Consider the following 19,051-nt stretch of genomic DNA (forward strand, 5'->3'; position numbering starts at 1 on the left):
TAACCACAAGAAGCCAAACACAAAAGCTAAAATGTGCTTGAACATGCTAAAACTTGGCAATAACCAAGTCGCCAGGAGTAAAGGCCGTTCATGATGCCAGTAATGATGAGCTGATCTGGCTTGAAGGCAAATTAAGCATGAGACTTTAACTGTTGGCACCACATTAAGCTTGGCCAGAACAGCTTGTGAACAAGCAAAATTTTTCTTTTCAATTTTTTGACATACACTTTTGTAGATGAATATGCATTCAACCAGTCATCTTTCCAAAATGAGACCGATCCTAAAGACTAGTGTAATAATAAATCCACTTGGCCTCCCATTCCTCACCAACTAGTGTGTTACTCACAAGTTACTGTCATTTAAGCTGCCAACCACCCAATGCTTCCACAATAAACCTCATTTTCTCAATCCCCTACTGTCTGTTTGGAAATGGAAACAAAAGAAAACATTTTCACTTGTTACGTCTTTCATTGATTGCCAATTATTTTTCTATATTTGGATGCATACGAGTGCTCTAGCATTCATCGCAAGCCCAAAAAAGGATGACGTTTGTAATAGGTTAGTGCAGCCAATGTACAATATTGTAAGGATGAATTTTCATCATTTTTTAGTTGGTTAAATGGGACAACTTATGAAAGAGAGAAAGTATAATGTTTTAAATTTTGATAGGAGTAAAGTAGGTTAGTAAGTGTAAAGGTGCGAAAATGTTTTTAGTAATGATATATTGGTAAAGTTAACATACCCAAAATAGAAATGAGACATTTAGGGTTAATTGACTATATAAGGAAATCGAACACTTAGAGTGAATAGGAGGGAGTATTATGTAATGAGCTGAATTAAAATTGAGGTGGAGGCGTACCCTACACAGGGACAGACATGTAATGATAGGTATGCAAGAATTTCTTAGTTGTCACCCAAAAACAATGTGCCACATCATCCGAATGTGATGTAAATGAGCAAGGACTTAATACCTCACTTCTAAGGCTTAAAAGTATGCGAATGTTGCTAGGTCACCACCCAAAAGAGACACCCCTCATCTCCCAAATATAGTTTCAAATGAGCAAAAGATTATTAGGTTTTAGGAATAAGTGACCAAATAAAAGAATAAAATCGAAGTTCGGTAAAATGTTTATTGTCATAATTCTGTTAAAAAATAACTAGAGTTGGTCGACATTATAGAAAAAAGTAAGATAAAGAGGATTAGTGAAAGGCAATTGCATCTAAACGAAAGGAGAATATGCAAATTATGTATTTAAAACAAGATAGAAAGAGAAACAAGCTTGAAATTGCAATGTGATAGAGGTAGAGGTTTGTAAAATAAATGATAAAATTATGTTGGTTAAACTTGTGTATGGAAAGAAATGTTAAAAAACATTGGTGCATATGTGGCTCAAGTGAGAGCAAAGGAAGCACTTAAACAAAAATTTTGAGGAGTTAGATGGTTTGGTGCAAAGGATTCCCAACATCAGACAAGTTGTATATTGGTTGTGATGTGAATGGTCATCAAGGGAAAGCATAAATACATGGAGGCTTTGGAAATTGAACAAAAATGAGGTAAAGGGTCTATTTAGAATTTCGCATAAGCATATGATTTGTTCAACATAAATTGAAAGAGTTTGAAAGCCATTTGATGACTTATAGAAGTGGAACGGACACTACACAAATCAACATTATGACTAAGAAATGACATCAAAAGTTTAAAAATCATTGACAAGGATTATTCATACAGCATTACCCAAAAGAAAGAAGTACAAAAATTATGTTGTTGGAAGCATTGAAGAAATTAACTAGACAAGCAAGAAGGATTGGTATTCAATTATGATTGATGAAGAATTGTAGCATTTTTGTAGCTAAGGGAACTTTGGAAGAAGCAAAGGGTAGTATTAAAACGGACACAACATTGTGGAATGAGAAAGTAAAAGTTGCAATTTAAAAAACCTCAAACCAGGACAAAACAAGCGATATGTGAGACAAAATCAAAAGTGAATTACAGGTATAAAACCAATTGGACTCGGAAGGAGGATTTTTATAGAATGGCCAATTGAGACAAGCGCACAAGCAAATCTTAGTAGGGTGAAGTTTATTAAGGATAAACAACATAAAATTCTTGTCCACAATGAAAGAGATTTAGGTTAGATAGAAGTTACTTTGACAAGTTGTTCAATGGAAGTTAAGGGGGCAACAAGAGACATCTTGATAAAGTAAGTGTTAAAGAACATAGAATTCATAAGATGAAATCACAAAGTACATGTGGAAAAAGTTTTTGAAGAAAAAAAAAAGAAAACAGTGTCTTAACTATTTTTGGTAAGACTTCAGGATGTTTACGAAGGATAGAATTAAATAGGTTAACTAGCCTCTAACAAGACTAGAGGATTAGCATTACAATACTTATCTATAAAAACAAAGGGATGCACAAACGTGTTTAGGGAAATTAAGCTTATAAATAAGGCCATAAAGTTATGAGAAAGGGTGATTAAACAAGGCTTCTGACAGCTGTACAAACATTTTCACATCCAACTTGGTTTTATGCATGGCCGATCTACCATATGAACTATTCATATGATTTGCAAACAATTGGAGTACTACAGGATAAAGAAAACGAATTTGCATATGAATTTATTTAGATATGGAGAAGGCGTAAAAAGTACAAAGTAAATAAGTATATTCTGATAGTCTAAGATAATTACGAGCAAATATAATATAATGTTTGGACATGCAAGAGCACTTGAAAATTTTCCAATCATGATTGGTCTACATTAAGATTCTACTTTAAAGTCTTTTCCAGTTTGCAACGGTCCTAGATGAGAGAATGAGACCTGTTCAAAGAAAAATTATATGGTTTGCTTATTTTGTAGATGACATTGTATTTGTAGGCAAAACTAAAGATGGTGAAAGCTAAACTAGAAATTTGGAAGAAGGCATTAGAATCAAAAGGGCGTAAACTACATCAAAGTAAGAAGAGTATACTTTCAGCACAAGAGAATCACAGTTGATGCCACTTTTCAAGTGAGTATTTCAAGTACTATAGCTCTATTTTCCACAAGCAAAGCAAAGAGATATTTATGATATTAGGTATATAATTTAGTTCACGCAGCTCAAATGGAAAGTTACGACCTAATATCATGCGAACAACGTATACTATTAAGGCCAAGGGGACATTTTACCGGACAGTGAGGCAACTATAATACGAGTCTAAATGTTGGGCTTTCAGAGGAATATGATGATGATGAAATACATTCGTTAAGATGGATGAGTGAACAAACTATGAAAGTCAGAATTCAAAATAACACATAAGAAAAAGTCTCACAATCAGTTATTGATGACAAATGAGAGTGGAAGGTTGATGCTTGGAGGTGCTTTGAAGAGGAAGAGGCAGGTAGGCTAAAGAGAATTTACATAACAGAAAATTGAGATTCGCATTAATATTTGACAATGAAAAGGAAAGAATGGAGGAGAATATACGTAAATGATAATGATAATTAATCTTTATAGTTGTGGATTTGTATCAAATAGTATTTAAAACTAATGCAAACAATACTATTTGATACTAATCTACAACTATCAAAATCAGTTTCAACCATCATCTACGATGATTTCTTCGGATTCATGTAGTCCGCCCATATTGTTGTGATTAAAGCTTTGCATTGTGGTGTTGTTGAGATTGTTGAATTGTGGATTAGTATTAGATAGAGTTGAATAATCTCAGTAATGAATTCCCACAATGATTAATTTTGGTTATATATCCGACCCCATATCGTTAGGATTAAGGCTTTGGTTGTGCCGTTGGGTGCCAATTCAACTAGTGGTAGAAGGATTAATTATCTGAATATATTCTTTTATTGAATTTGCAAATTAAATTATTTGACAAGGTTATTCACAAAAAATAACACCAATACTTATTACTTAGGTCAAATGCTTACCTACATCTAGACCATCAAAACAATCGAGCAAGTTCAGGTTTATCTTAGGTCAATTTTAGGTCGAGTTAGTTTCAAGTCGGATCGTGTCGGGCTTGGGTCCCAGTCAACCCAACGCTTCAAAGACTTTAAAATTTTTTCTTAACATTATTTTTTCAAAATAAAAAATATTATTTTTGTTTTCGAGAAAAATATTAATATATTAAAAGACCAAATATACTGATATTGGGGCTACAACAAAGAAATATTGGATCAATACTTTAAAAATTGACTAAAAATATAGTGGCCGTGACTAAAAATGATAAGATGGAATAGAAAACAGGTCAAATCGGTCAGGTTTCGATTTCAGTCTAGTTAGACCCATTTTTTGGTTTTTTTTGGCCGGGTCATTTTCATGTCACGGGTCGAAATTTTCGAGTCATGACCAATTCATTTCTCGGTCGAGTTTCATGGCAATTTGGAGTCAGGTCAAAATTTGACACGTCTACCTATATACTATACACCAAGCAAAAACATTCGAAGGTAATGCCTAATATGAGCTCATTATTTCAACATCACTAAAATACAAGCAGAAACAATCTTTGCACTTATTTCTTGTAGCTTAGTGTTCTCACTTTAGAGAAACCCAGGCATTCAAAGCTATGAAATTGAGAATGCATTCCCATACTTTTCGGTTAATACAAAAATTAGGAACAAATGTTCCTTTGATTTTATCTGACTGTCCATGAGTTTTGAGGGTCTCAGCAGTAGCTCTTGCTCCATTTATTACACATAAAATTGGTAAATGTTAAATTGTTAGGCGGAGGATTCAGAAAATATCAATCTGACAAAAATGTCAATAACTTCCATGAAATTTACAGAATATATAGTGGCTGCACAGTTGGAATAACTGTTAAATACGATAACCATTTTAATAGACAATGTAATAATGCTTTTACTGCCAGTGCCACTGGTATGGAATGATAATCAAGGGAAAAGGTACAGCTTGACTGACACAAGCCAACACACAGATATTCATTCAAGATCAAATTCACAGTTGACCTTTTTTAGATTGACCCCAGCCAGGATTTTTAACTAAGCCCAAACTAAACTCAACTCATTATCAACACAATTATGCGCAAAGCTGAGAGTGTAGAGATTGATTTTGGTTCAAGAAATGATGACGTTGAGTCATGGGATTGGTAATATATTTCTCTCTAACCCCTTCCATGACTCATCAATCATCACTTATGTGTTCTACACTGACGCTCCACATAGATTATTGTTAACCCTGTCCTAACAAAAATAATAAACTGTATAAGGGATCTGTGTCATACCTTGGCATCAATCATCATTTCACCATTATTATCTGGAATAAGACATGCACCATGTGCCTTCAACCATACTGTGCATTCCTCTACTCCATCTACATCTCTCCCATCACCTCCTTCACCTTCGGATAAGCTGTTGAATCCAAGAACTTGAGCAACATATAAAACAGGAATAGTAGGTCGATACATACGAGACATGCATTTCACAGCCTCAAAGCGCATTTTTTCCACGCGTGTATCTGTTAAATAGCAAGCATATGTGTCAACTGAAGTTAAAAGATTCAATTGAAATTTACTTAAGAAGCGCGACAGCATACCCATAAGACAAGTGTTCAAATTAGGTGCCGACTTATATAGTCGGAAGAACAAGACATAATTCCCTGATGTGAAGGCTGACCTAACAGAGAGTGCATGGTTCACGGCCTGATGCGTTTTAGCTTCGTCAGATAATCTGCCATATTGAGTAAACACCCTTCAGAATTGGACAGAAGCTTGGAGAATTAAGCTTTGATTGAACACAAGTAAAAGCATAAATATTGGTTGGTTATTAGGGCCAGCTCAAACTTTTATGGGCTTCACCTAGCAAACATGGCTCCTAAAAAAACATATAAATTAACCCAATGTCTTTAAGAAACAAAAAATCCCAATGTCTTTAATTATGGATTACGGCGCCAGACGTGGGATGTTAATGGAAACAGGGATGCTACTTTAAGTGGCTTTGGTAAAATTTTGAAAAAATTTAACTGGATACAAAAAGAATTAGGTATAAAATAATATAAAAACTTTGTTACTTCCAAATTGCTGTAAATTAAAGCAGAGGGAGTGGGTCATGGGGACCTTGTTTTAAAAAAAAGAAGGCAATCAATTTCACTCAAGGCTTAGTTTGACTCCCTCTCCTTGAATGTGCTCCCACACGGAGTTACTCAATTATTTTATAAAAGCCTACCATAAGAAAGACCATTTATATTAGAACTCGGCTGTATCCCCACATTGAGACCGACAGACCGTGATATTAGCCAAGACAGCAAAAAATAATCCGCACTAAGATTTAATACCACAAGCAATCAAAATCCCAGTTGGCAATAAACAAGCCTACCAGCATATCAACTGATAATCCTTCAGCCACTCAACTCAAAGAGATACCATACTTCAGCAAAAGCAGAGGTAGAAGTATTGACAAAAACAATCTCTCCACATAGTGGAAGGAAGTGTAAGCAAATGCCTTAGAGGATATTTCACTAACCTTGACATCAGCGATAGCAGGTCTCTCCTGTTATTGGAGTGCAAGCTAACAGAGAGCAAGTTGTAAGCAGAAAATTCCATGTAACAACCAGCAATACCTTCAGCATACAAGGATTTCAACTGTGATTGACACTGCAAGCAAAGCAATTATTGTCAACTTGAGATTTTTACCTTGAGCAAATATAAGATCTATGATTTTAACTAATTGTAAGTTTTGAACAAGCAAGTGAAACATAGCAGCAAACCTTCACGAAAAAAAATTCTAGAAAATAGGAACAAGAAAAAGGAAGATATAAGGATATAACAAACATTTCACCAAATTGAAAGAATTGACTCTGATTATCACCAATCTGTTTCTCAGATTAGGAAAGAACCTTATTCATCAATAGCACTTGCCTTTTATAAGGAGCAAATACTGATCACCCCATGTAGTACAGAATCCAACATAATTGGAACAACAAAAAACCTAATTTCACCGTTGCACAGATGCTAACCTGATTGAACTCTGGAAAGTCACCAAATTCAAGAGCAAGTCGAGCGTGAGTTTCATAAACCTGGAAAAATTAAAGATATACATCATCATAAAAGGATATTCAAAATCTAGGATACCATAACTCAGAAACACAAAACAACTTGTCACAAATAAAACTAAATAAGCTAGAAATCAGACCAACTAAAATGTGCAACAATGACATTATCTTGAACACTTTATAGAACTTGAGACTGTAAGAGCATCAAAAATCATGTTGATATACCTTAACAGTTAGTTCATTACGTATCCTCTGCACAGTTAAATCTTGACGAATTGATTTTAACTGATCACATTTGTAAAGGTAATTTTTCTGTGAATTCTGAACCATATGCAAAGCCTTCTCTAGCACTTCTTCGGGTCTAACCTGCAAATAAAACATTTATCATTAAAATCAATCAAAGTCAAATTACCAATAACAAATAAACATAAGCAGAATGGTAATGTGTGCGAAGAGGTATTACGGTCGATGGATCAGGTGCAGAAGTAAGCCGCAGATAGCGTTTCTCGATTTCCTGGCAAGTACCCTTAACTGTAAGAGCGTCCCAGTCTATATCTTCAACGGCCCTAGAACCACCATCTTCAGAACTTTTGTTTAGAATAAATGCAGTGGCCCTTCTAGCATATAAGTTACGAGAACTAATACTCTTAGGTTTGTAATGATTCTCGGCTCTTTGTCCATTCCCTTTCTCAAAACGTTTAGAACGATTTTCACGTCTCTTTCTTTCCTCTGGAGAGTTGGCAAGTGTGATTGCTCCAGAGTAATATGCCGTCAAACTTGATTCTTTTTCACTATCACTTGAGGCATCACCATTTTCAGAAGCATTGAAGTCATTACTAAAGCGCTGTCTCTTAGAAGGCCTGTGAGCACTTCTACTAGCACTGGTCTGTTCCACTGTAGAAAATCTGCTGAAAATCGCATCCTTTCTATCAGGTTTTCCAGCAGCAACCTGCAAATTAAATTGATGATCAGTTAACAAGGGATAGACAAATAATCCATAGCAAATAACAATATTGCAAAAGAGCCACTTCAGGCCCATCCAGACAGAAAGACCAAGCCCTTGCAGAAAATGTCTGCATGAACATGAAATGTGGTTAAAAGAGATAATGACATGGTACATGTTTGTGGACTCTAATCCATGCCTGTTCTATGCAACAGACTTCATTATGTCTATTCTAAAGGTTTCTCTTAAAGTATACTGGCCAAAATAAAGAAAACACTCCTGATCCACACAAGCTCAGAACGACACAGAAAATATTAACAAATCAGTTTTGAAACAGACTACAGCTTAACGAGAAGAGGAAAGCAAAGTAAGATACCTTGTGATCCCTTCCATTGAATTGAGCCCACACCCCATGTCGGGCTGAATCCTGAACGGTGGATGCTGGTTGTTCAATTGGTTTGTCTTCAGGCAAAGGCTCCCACCTACTTTTTGTTCGTCTACTAGGACTTCTTTTAAATATGGGCAATGACACAACTGGTGCCGTACTCTGTCTGCAGAAAAGCAAAGCAATTAAAATTTTAAAAAACTAAAGCTCTTCAATTCAAAAAAAAAAAAGACGGCCAAAGATGACCTTAAGCAGGCTTACAAAATATCAGCACATTCATACTTAAGATGAGGAAATATTACTCTAGTAGAATACATTCATGTTGAAGATGAGGAAAGCAAAGTTTCTAAGGCATATCTTGCAACAAGAATGAATGTAATTTTCAACAAGATCATATAATCCTAAAATGCCATGTTGAGCACTTGAGCTTCACATCACAAATGAAAAAGCGTAATCTTCAACAAGATTGATCAAATAACCCAAAATTCTTAATTGGTGTTTTATCCACCAACTCTATTTCCCACCCTAGAAAGAAAAGAATGTTCACTAGGGACACTTACAAGGTATCCACACTGTTCAAACCTTGACAAGAACTACTCTCACTCACACACACACACCTAATAGGGACTTAAACTTATAAAACTATGTAGGTATTAGATAAACAGTCTTTCTAAATACACTACAAGAGAACGTAGGCCGCACAACATCAATTTAATCCCAAATAAATGGGATCAGAGATTTCAATTCTGGTCTGATCAACCACAAATATACTTCCCTCCTCTTAATTCTATGGACTATCATATGCTTGTGTAAATCTAAGTAACTCATATCCTTTTTGGTGCCATTAGCTGTAGCAATCATGAAATCAAGTCTATGACAAAACCATAAGCAGTGTTTAAAATTAAATAGCAGTGAAGTAATAGAGAAAACACACTGATTATTCACTAAGCTTGTATCAGGCAACTGGAAAAGGGGCTCAGTGTCCCAGTCGCGTGAGTATAATGTACCATCTGTAGTTGCTTTAGTAATTATCTGGAAAATAACATAAAAACAAAAATTACGCATCTCATAAAGCAATTACAAAAATATAATTATCTCATCAGAACATAGAAGTAAACCAAATCAGATATGCATGTCAACCAAGATGGAAGCTTCAACTAAAGAGATTTATGCAACATATAAATGAAAAGCATAAGCAAAAACATTATCTATGAAATGTCCCTTGAAAAGCATGGAATAAAAATGAAATTATTTTATTACATAACGGCTGCTTTATACAGGATATTAACCCCGCTAATTTTACATGTAATTTAAATTTTGGAGTATCTTTCTTCTAATATGTATTAGGTTTTAAAAAGTCAATTATAAGCATCAGTTTAAATTTACGTTTCAGAAAACTTGAATTTATAAGATAAAATACATATTTCTCAAGTTAATAATTCACACTGTGACGTCCACAAAACAAGTCGTAACACTGCAAGGTGCCATGTGGGTGTCACCGTAACCATGTTACCGAAATCGAGACACGATCTGCGATTTTTTTTTCTATGCTAGACAGTATTACCTATTTCAAATTTTGTAATATCTACAAAACATTTTCAAAAACCATTATTGCTCCACTTGCAGCAATCAAATGTATTAATTCTCTCAGCTTAAGCTTCATCCACCACTAACTCCTGAGTATACATACACACACAAACATAGAACTAAACAAGTCTTCATTCCTAAATAAAATAGCTCACCTCCTTCATAACTTCCTGACATGCAGCTCGTTGCTTTTCATCCTTGCAGCGAGCCAAGGCCCTCTCCACATAACCCCGAAGTGATGGAGGGAATACCCCAGGCTGCAAACAGTATCAGAAATGTCAATTTCGGGAGAAAATGTTCAGAAGCAGTTAAACAATTGACATATACAGTCATACACAATAAACCTTCATTATCATAACAAACAGAAGTATCCAGCTTGTATTATGCAGAACTCCTCAAATTAGGGGACAATCTAGACACGAGGCAAAAGAAAAAGGTTAAATTACCTTGAGATTTGAGTCAGAAGCATTGCTAGACATAACCTTGGTGTTTGGCTTTGGCACTGAAATACTAACATAGGCAGGGTTTGCTGTAGCACTTGATGTGAGAGTTTCCTTGATAGTTTTGGGCAAATCTGAAGACAAATTTGAAGCAATTCTAGGGTTGGTTGGAATCTGAAATTTACTAACCCTCAGTGTGTCTACAGGAGTAAGGGGTTGCAAGGGTTGTGGAGGAGTCTGTTGCGCCTCAGTATACTGTGACTTGGGTACCTGTGGTACAAGAGTCTGCTGTTGATCGTGAACACTAGGATAGGAAAGGTTGATATCTAAGGGCTTCTGAAAATTGGACTGCGAAGTAGAAGCATGTTGGTGCTGGAAAGTTTGAGCGGCGTGTTTCCAGTAATCATCATATGCACCTAACGTACTGCTTGTCTGACAATGCAACAAGAAAAGAATTGGTTATAATGCAACAGGGGCGAAAACAATAATTGCAAGCCACAGAAGTGCAAATATATTGTAAAGGAATGCACATAACACCGTATCCTTTTGGCATTAGAAAACCAGTCTTAAATAACTTCTCTCAAATTATCTATAACCCACATAATTCTAAGGTCACAATTTATGGTACCACACACTATTTCAGGAGTATGTCACGTTTATTAACGAGAGAAGTTTGACACCCAATAAGCAAAGCCAAAATAAAAAGGAAAAAACATGCAACCACCATCCAATTGGAAAAGCATGCCCATCAGTCTCTAGATTTACTGAAAATTGATCCTTGTTAAGATTTTGTCCAAGAGAATTGAGTTTAAAATGTAAGCAAGAAAAGTCAACTGCAATGAAAAATGCAAGCACAATATGGGGAGAAAATTTCCCAATTATTGACTCCATCAAATAGTTTTCGACAGTTCATCTTTATCACATTGGGTTAAATGCAAAAAAGGCGCAATAAATTAGCACATCAAGTAGTAGTTCATGTTTCTTTAATGCCTAGAGTGGTTTCTTTTGACTACAATGTTTGTTAGATTATTTACAAAAACCCTCTTTGCATTTGTCCAAGATTTTGGAATTCATTTATTTCTTTACAGGTGGCCACTAACCACTTATGTTTTTGATTATATCATGTGGTGATTCGTGACTCTTGAATTCTTTATACATGGCTCTCAGCAGTCGGCAATACATTTGTCCAAGAAAACTAGCAATCTTTAATAATATCACAAACCAACATCAACAAAGTACTACCTAGGCGAAACACATTTTCTTATACATAAAGTTCTTTCTGATGTGCTTGCTTGAAAAAGTAACTCAGTATGTTAACTTTTAAACCAGATAGCTTAAAAATTTAAATTTAATAGATGGTAAAGAAAAACAGTTTTAAATAGCGACTTTAGAGATGGTCCTCAAAAGATGTATTGCGGAAGAAGAATGGGGAAGATTTCATTTCACATCTAGGGAGACCATTTTTCTTATTAATGTATAACAAACTCACTATGAGAGGGTTGTAGACATACATACAAATTCAGTTATACATACTTATTAATTAGGACGGTCAAATCTAAGTGATAGATTAGACATTCTAACAAAAGCTGCTAGAGGAAGCATTGAGATTGTCCACTATACATGTCAAGGGCAACATTTAGATTTCAACCGAGCAGATCACATTGTTAGCCAGAAAAAAAGTTCACTTCTTCAATCTAGAACCTCTTAACTCAGCATTCATAAAATTCCCATGTATTTTGTATAAAATGAAGAGGGACAAATAAATGATATTTCAAGGCGCATACATGCAGGTTGCAGCATGCCTTAATTAGAATTGCGTCGTTCTCCTTATACAACCCCTATATCTATACTACAGAGTTTGAGTCGTTTGACACTATATTAAGAGTTTATTTCAAACGATTTAGACAAACACCAAATATCCTCATCCTACATCAGATATCTTAGCTTACCTCAAGTATATATAATCAATCAGACGCCCAGAATTTTCAAGTATTTTCAACTTAGCAAGCTATGCAATTCAGAATCTTCTTATAGCTACTTAGAAACCCACTTTATCTGAACCTTATCTTTAGATTCCAGGAGCTTTATAATTAAACTTTTAGATGGGATTAAAAAAGATAAAGGAAGGCAATCAATACCCGCAATTCCCTTGGTTATTTTTCGTTAACTTCATAATCACTACAAACGCAACTACCAGCACGCAGCATCTGAATTTTGAAATGAGGTGGTGCATCCACAGGAGGCATAAAACCAAACATAGTAATATTTGGAAAGTCTGCCAAGCTACACCTCGGCCTTTTGGAATCACCTAACCTTGACGTCTCTTGAGTGCTCTCTAGCCTAAGCACACCACCTATTAATAATAAGCATAAAACAGTTTCCACTGCAAAAACCACCAACTCACCTGCCAGCTTCAAGACAGTGTGCACACAACATCAAGAGAACATCAGATACTACCTTCAACATCGTGGCCCACTCATCACTTACAACCTTCAACATCACCGATAACCCATATCAGACTTTTAGATCAACATTGTCCATAGATTGGTAAATTTAACCAATCCACCATCATCAAAGTCTTACTTCGAGTGGCTCACTCTCCATCCTTTATCTTCCTCTCTCATTTACCTTCACTATGACGCTAATTTTTTTAGAGGTAAGCTAGAGGGTTTTTTTGGGTGCGGGACAGATGGATAAATCTGAGAAGATAAATTGGGTAGGCGGTTGACTCAGCTAAGGTTTTTCAAGATATAAGTTAAAATTGCGTGTGTGTGCAAGGAATCGAGAAGTTGATTAATTGAGGTCAATAACAAAGAAAAACTTGATGTTGAAGTATGTTGTATACTCACGAGGTTAATTTTTGATAGTTGGATTCCGCAAAACACCTAGCTGGTGGCAAATAATTTTAGTGACTGGAACCCCCATAGGCATAAAGTAAACAACCATGAGAATGAATATGGACCTCTAAACAACTCACACTAGTGAGATACATAACTTACTCCACTACTTCAACAACCATAAAGTGGAGAAACAGGGTGCCTCTCATCACTAGTTATTTTCTCTTTAGACATGTGTATTGAAAAAGTACAGCGCCACCTTCCAAACCCATAAATACAGTAGTTCTAGTACTTTTCATCTCCAGTTGAACCCATAAAATACTACACGTGCAGAAGATCACATATAAACCTACCGTTCTAGATTTTAATACTTTCTCAAATTCTCCCATGCTCAATCTAATTCCTTTTGAATATAATGTCACAATCTTCTAAAAAGCAAAAGAGAAATATGACTTATTCCAAATTAGAATTTAGAGTCAAAGGTAACACAAAACGTGATATAATTCACTCCAATAACTTTCGTAAAAAACTCCATGCTAATTACAAACTGAACATGAACCAATACTGGGACTTGGGAGGCGAATGGTACAAATAGACAAGACAAGCCAACCTACAATGTCAAGAGGAGAATGGTACAAGAAGACAAAGAAAAATCTCTCCAAATGCTCCCTCTCTTTTTCATCTTTATCATAAGTAAACTTTAGTTTATGATGCTCATTTTTATACATCTATAGTTCTTCATTGAATCCATTGCTTTTTCTCTCTCCTAATTTCATTAAAGATTAATCTTGTCTCCTGATTTTATTCTTCAATTGCTTATCATATATTAGTAGCAAGTGTGAGTTCTTGGACCTTTCACTATCAGTCCTTCTATGTCCTTTCCAATTTGGAAAAGTAATTTGCTAACTATCTTCGAAGTGGGAGCAAGAGAGATGGAGTATCTCACAAACATAACAAGTTGTTTAGGCACCCCATAGATGACCCGCCTTTATCTATCACGCTCCAAAAATTTTAAGCTAACCTGTTAACAAGCTGTCCAAATAATGGATCGCACCGACCCATTCAAACCATCCTAATAACCAAGCCTAGTACGGACTTTGCACAAAAATAATAGAGATTTTGCATAAAATAACTCTACAACAACATTTCAATACCCTAATGTCATTAAAAGACTCTTAAAAGTCTAAATCACACAATATTATCCTTAATGAAGAGGTCATTTAATGTTGACTCTTAATAGAAAACACTATTTGTTGCTTCAAATATATAAGACATACACGAGGTTAATAGAGCATCAATGTGATCGAGAATTTTTAACACACTAGAATTCCTATGAGATAATGCTTACACTTTAATTTCTGAAAAACCTATGTTAAGTACTCTGAGAGACCTTGCTTCATACCTGAATACTTAAGTAACTATTCCCATGCCTCACTTATAAGACTAAATGCAATCATCAAAAAGAATAGCAACTCAAGTTCAAAGTCAAGCATAAATCATAGCTCAAGCTGAGCATAGCTCATCGTTAAGATTTTGACCTCATGCCAAGCCTAACTTCTGGAGATCAATAAATTTGAGCATTATCCAGTTCAGTCAATCCAGATTCTAGACTATTTTTGTCTTAAGCTCTCACCCCAGCTCACTAAGACCTCAACATTACGAGTCAACTTCTCCTCAAGCCATCCAAAATCAACAATGAAAATTTGCAACTCATTCAAAATATTCAAAGACAAACCCATGCTCCTCCATTAAAGAAAAACAACTACTCCAGATATGCCTAACCAACTCATAAGTGAAGAAACCTCTAAAGATGAGTTACGGCTATCTTTAGCATACGGATATGCAACAAATATATTCTTCAAACCTTCACTTATGGAGAATGACATTAGCGTTGATTATTTCAATGCTCTTATCCCAAAAAAATCCCTCACCTAAAAAGAACCTTCTCCTATCAAATGAAAATTGCTATCGAAAAAGGCTGACGAATAGGAAGCAACCAAAAATTATACCCAAGTCTCTTTTTACACCACTGACTCTGACTTACAACAAAAGCGAAAATTAGCTTGAATCTGTAAACTAACCTTACAAGATTGCATACATTCAGCATTTGAATAAAAGGTACAACTATAAAATAACGACCTACAACAAATATTTCGTGAAAAACCAAGCTGAAGCTATTTGTGATCATTGTCAAAGCTTATACTGATCATTCTCCAGTATAAACTCATTAATTGAAAAACCAGAAAGCTCAAGAGTAGCGCAAATGAACAGCTACATACAAAATCACAACGGTAAACAAGAAAGTCCTTTAAACAGCAATAGAAAACATAATATTAAATTCCTATGCAGATCACTAATAATCACTTTATTTAATGCATATATTCCTTCTTTCACTTAGTAGCCCTTAAATTAGTTCAATCTACCCAATGAAAACAGTGTACTTAAAATCAAAACAAGGGATCGATATATAAAAGTTCTATCCTTTCAAAATAACAATTCAAACTCATACCTGTTGTGAAGGCAATGCAGCGGGACTAATCTCAGGCCTCCAAGAGGGGGTATAAGATGGTTGTGGCTGACTAGCAGGAGTTACATACCCACTAGAAACTCCGAGAATAGGACAGGATAATGGAGCAGTAGTTGTAACAGTAGTATTTTCCGTTCCAGGAGCGCAAGTAACCTCAGTCTGACTACTGTAATATTCTGCCCATTGCGGATAATGCTGCTGATAATTTGTAGTTGAAGCAACATTACTAGAGCCATAGCCACTGCTTGTATCATGGCTGTAATTCCCATACTGGTGAGGATAGTTTGTATAATTTCCTTGACTCCATATGTTAGTCTGGCTGCTGTAACCGCTTCCAGTATAAGCTCCAGACGTCTGATAATCAGCAGGATTGTAATAAGTGCTTGGATAACTTGTAGACCCAGCATAAGACCCAGTATTCTGAAATGAGGAAATAGGCTGATAAGGAGAACCTGAGTTTGGATATGTTCCAGTAGCTTGAGTGTATGGTTGAGTAGGCTGCTGCTGGTAACCACTATAATAATTCGAGTATTCAGAACTTGTATAACCATACGGATTGGTGGAAGTTGAATAGGTGCCATAGCTAGTGTATGCATTTGGAGCATTATCTGTCCCTGATGCTGACGACGTAGAAGCAATACCAGGCATATTTGCCGAATCCTGGACAGTGTTAGGCTGCTGTGGATTATACTGATAGCTCACATTTTGAACAGCTGTGTTCCCTGTACTAGAATGATCAACACCATGCACTGGCCATACAGCTGGAGTGGACAGCGTAGTCGGTGGGTAATATTGATATGCATGCACCTGGCTTCCCTCGGCTTGATACTTCACAAAGATATAGATGCATTAAAGCATTTATCAACACAGAATTCCACAAAAGTACAAACAAATCTAATACTATGATGTTATTACTAACTGAGCAGATCATAAGCATGCATGTTTAGGCATTTAGCTCTACCTGCTGAGGTATTAGAAATTAAATATTGAAACAAACAAAAACGCTCAGGGTTTATTTGGTATTCCATACAATGCAAAAGACTACACTTCTAAAACACCAAACTAAATTGACTCAGGTCAACAATCAATAGTGATGATTCCCAGGACATATCTACTTTTCTAGAATTCGTATACTCTGCTGATCAACTCTATTTTGATTTTTCCAAAGTCATAACTTGGAAATTTTAAGATGGAAATACATAAAACAAAGATCCAAGTTTGTATTGGAACATTTGTGGTTCTGAAGAGGTGGGGTATTGCTTAACCCCAAAATTATGCCTAGGGCTTCCTTTAACCTAGGAAATTACAATCACTGGGATCCTAGATTTCTGAACAAGATAAACCAAAAATGGCAAACAAATGTCATCAAAGATCTGTTCGATTTTGTAACAGCTTAAAATCCTAAAATGGCTCCAATTCCTGTAGTATATGTAATATGATTTAGAAAGAAAAACATAGTAATGTGTACTTCCAAGTTGCAACTAACAAATAACTAGCTAATTAAGAGGGAAAAATTAAAAACAAAAACAACATAGGATACAAAAACCGAGGGAAGAAAATGAAGGAACTTGGGTTAAATTCAAATGAACCATAAAAAATAAAGAAAATCAATGGAGAATTACCTGAAGTGAATTAGGATCAGCAGTAGCAGTAACTGCAGCTGCAACGGAGTGAACACCGCTTTCTTCACTCGCCATTGTTACTTTATCATCCTGATCCAACATTAATTAGGAGTAACAAAAATCAGCAAAAAATAAATACCAAGTTCAATTTTGATAATAATAATAATAATAATAAAAAAAAAGAACCCTAATTTCAATAAAAAAAAATTAAAGAAACGAACCTTTGAAATTGCTGATCAAAGTTAGGTATTCTTAATTGTATTGTAGCACAAAAAAAAAAGATAGAAAAATCAATTGAAAGCAAATACTGAACGAACAATAATACCCAAAAACAAAGAGAAAACGCAAAGAAAAACGATGGTAAAATATGAATCAGTAGATTAAAAGTGCAGAAGAAAAAGATGATTAAGTGAAGTGTAGAAGAAGGTAAGAGAGTGAGAAACAGAAGGATTTGAAGATGCAGAAGAGATTCGTGTAACAAGAACAAGATAGAAGTTGAAGGAGAGGGAGGAGGAAACGCAAGAGGGAACTCGGGTCGGGTTGTCTGCGCGTAAGGTAAATAAATGGTAATTCGCAGTCGGCACCACTAGTCATATACAGGGTTATGGTCATTGACAGGGTTGCTATGAGGAAAAAGAATGGAGAAACGGGGAGTAAATATCATGTTTATTTGTTTTGTGTGTTATGGATGAATTAAATAGGATTTTTTTTTCTTAGTTCATGTAAAGCTCCTTTTCAATTCTTCCAACATATTGACGGTTGATTTTTAGGGTTATTGGGTTTAAGATAACTAATCAATAGTGAAGGTTATGAGCATGTTGAACATATTTGATTGTACAGGGCCCTATAAAGTTAAGGGTTTACTATTAAATTATGTAGTACATGTACATTGTTTAAAGATATAAAATTGTTAGAAAAATATCATAATTTTTTAAAATTGTACATGGTCTTTTATGAATTTGTCAATTTTTGCTCTGCTCCTCCTAATCAAACAATTTTATAACACTTCATTCCAACTAATAATAAGTATTAGTAGCAAGTATAGAATCACATTCGCCAAGAGCTATGTGTAATGTACACTTTTCTAGTGATCGATGAATAACAATTTTTTGGTATAGATTGGTAGAACAATAACAAGAATTCTTGTAATAAGACCAAGATTAAACAATTAAGAGATCGGGGTAATTTACTTACAAGTTAGAAGGCCTGTGACCAATAGCGATTAGGCATTGGGTGGAATAAACATGGCAAATTAAGGTGAGATGGTCATGTTGGCTTCCGGGCTAAGTTAGACCACCAACCATATCTTGATCATCCGCATAATCCCAAATTGATCGTAGTGACTCATGATTCAAAACTTAATAATACGAATGACTACTTTTTTATTCACTTAGCTTTCTAGAGCCAAGTAGAGAAGCAAATGAAGTTTAGCTTCTAGACTACTTGTTCATTCAAAAAAAAAGAAATTGACCATAATAAGTTTGAGAGGTGTAAGTTTCCTTCTAAAGACTACATAGCATCCTTCATAGTCGATTACAAATAATGCAGATAAAACAATACTACAAATTACAAGTTGTATTTGTATTTTCCTTGTATGAATTACAATGGACTCCTTACTTTGTTGATCATCCAACTTACAAAATTTGAATATTGGTTTGCAACACTAAAGTTCCTTAAAAAATTGATAGTTGAATGTAGGTGTATAAATATT

At 35.1% G+C, this 19,051-nt stretch overlaps 1 protein-coding gene across 2 annotated transcripts in view; it reads right to left on the reverse strand.

Annotated features, from left to right (window-relative positions):
- Positions 1 to 18,015, reverse strand: part of LOC130802037 (SAC3 family protein A) — an 18,861-nt gene extending 846 nt beyond the window's left edge. Inside the window, exons 1-13 of one of the 2 annotated variants that reach the window (XM_057665956.1) lie at positions 17,562 to 18,015; positions 17,341 to 17,430; positions 15,701 to 16,546; positions 10,361 to 10,786; positions 10,070 to 10,171; positions 9,262 to 9,359; positions 8,319 to 8,493; positions 7,463 to 7,948; positions 7,225 to 7,365; positions 6,964 to 7,023; positions 6,471 to 6,601; positions 5,545 to 5,678; positions 5,234 to 5,466 (exon numbers count right to left, since the gene is read on the reverse strand). In XM_057665956.1, the coding sequence (XP_057521939.1) occupies positions 5,234 to 5,466; positions 5,545 to 5,678; positions 6,471 to 6,601; positions 6,964 to 7,023; positions 7,225 to 7,365; positions 7,463 to 7,948; positions 8,319 to 8,493; positions 9,262 to 9,359; positions 10,070 to 10,171; positions 10,361 to 10,786; positions 15,701 to 16,546; positions 17,341 to 17,415 (2,907 nt within the window). In that variant the 5' untranslated portion in view covers positions 17,416 to 17,430; positions 17,562 to 18,015. Of the gene's footprint in view, positions 1 to 5,233; positions 5,467 to 5,544; positions 5,679 to 6,470; positions 6,602 to 6,963; positions 7,024 to 7,224; positions 7,366 to 7,462; positions 7,949 to 8,318; positions 8,494 to 9,261; positions 9,360 to 10,069; positions 10,172 to 10,360; positions 10,787 to 15,700; positions 16,547 to 17,340; positions 17,431 to 17,561 lie in introns of those variants that run through there. The other variant, XM_057665957.1, reaches the window with a different exon arrangement.
- Between the last annotated feature and the right edge of the window lie 1,036 nt (positions 18,016 to 19,051).

The sequence above is a fragment of the Amaranthus tricolor genome, chromosome 16 (assembly GCF_026212465.1).
Source record: "Amaranthus tricolor cultivar Red isolate AtriRed21 chromosome 16, ASM2621246v1, whole genome shotgun sequence".
NCBI lineage: Eukaryota > Viridiplantae > Streptophyta > Magnoliopsida > Caryophyllales > Amaranthaceae > Amaranthus > Amaranthus tricolor.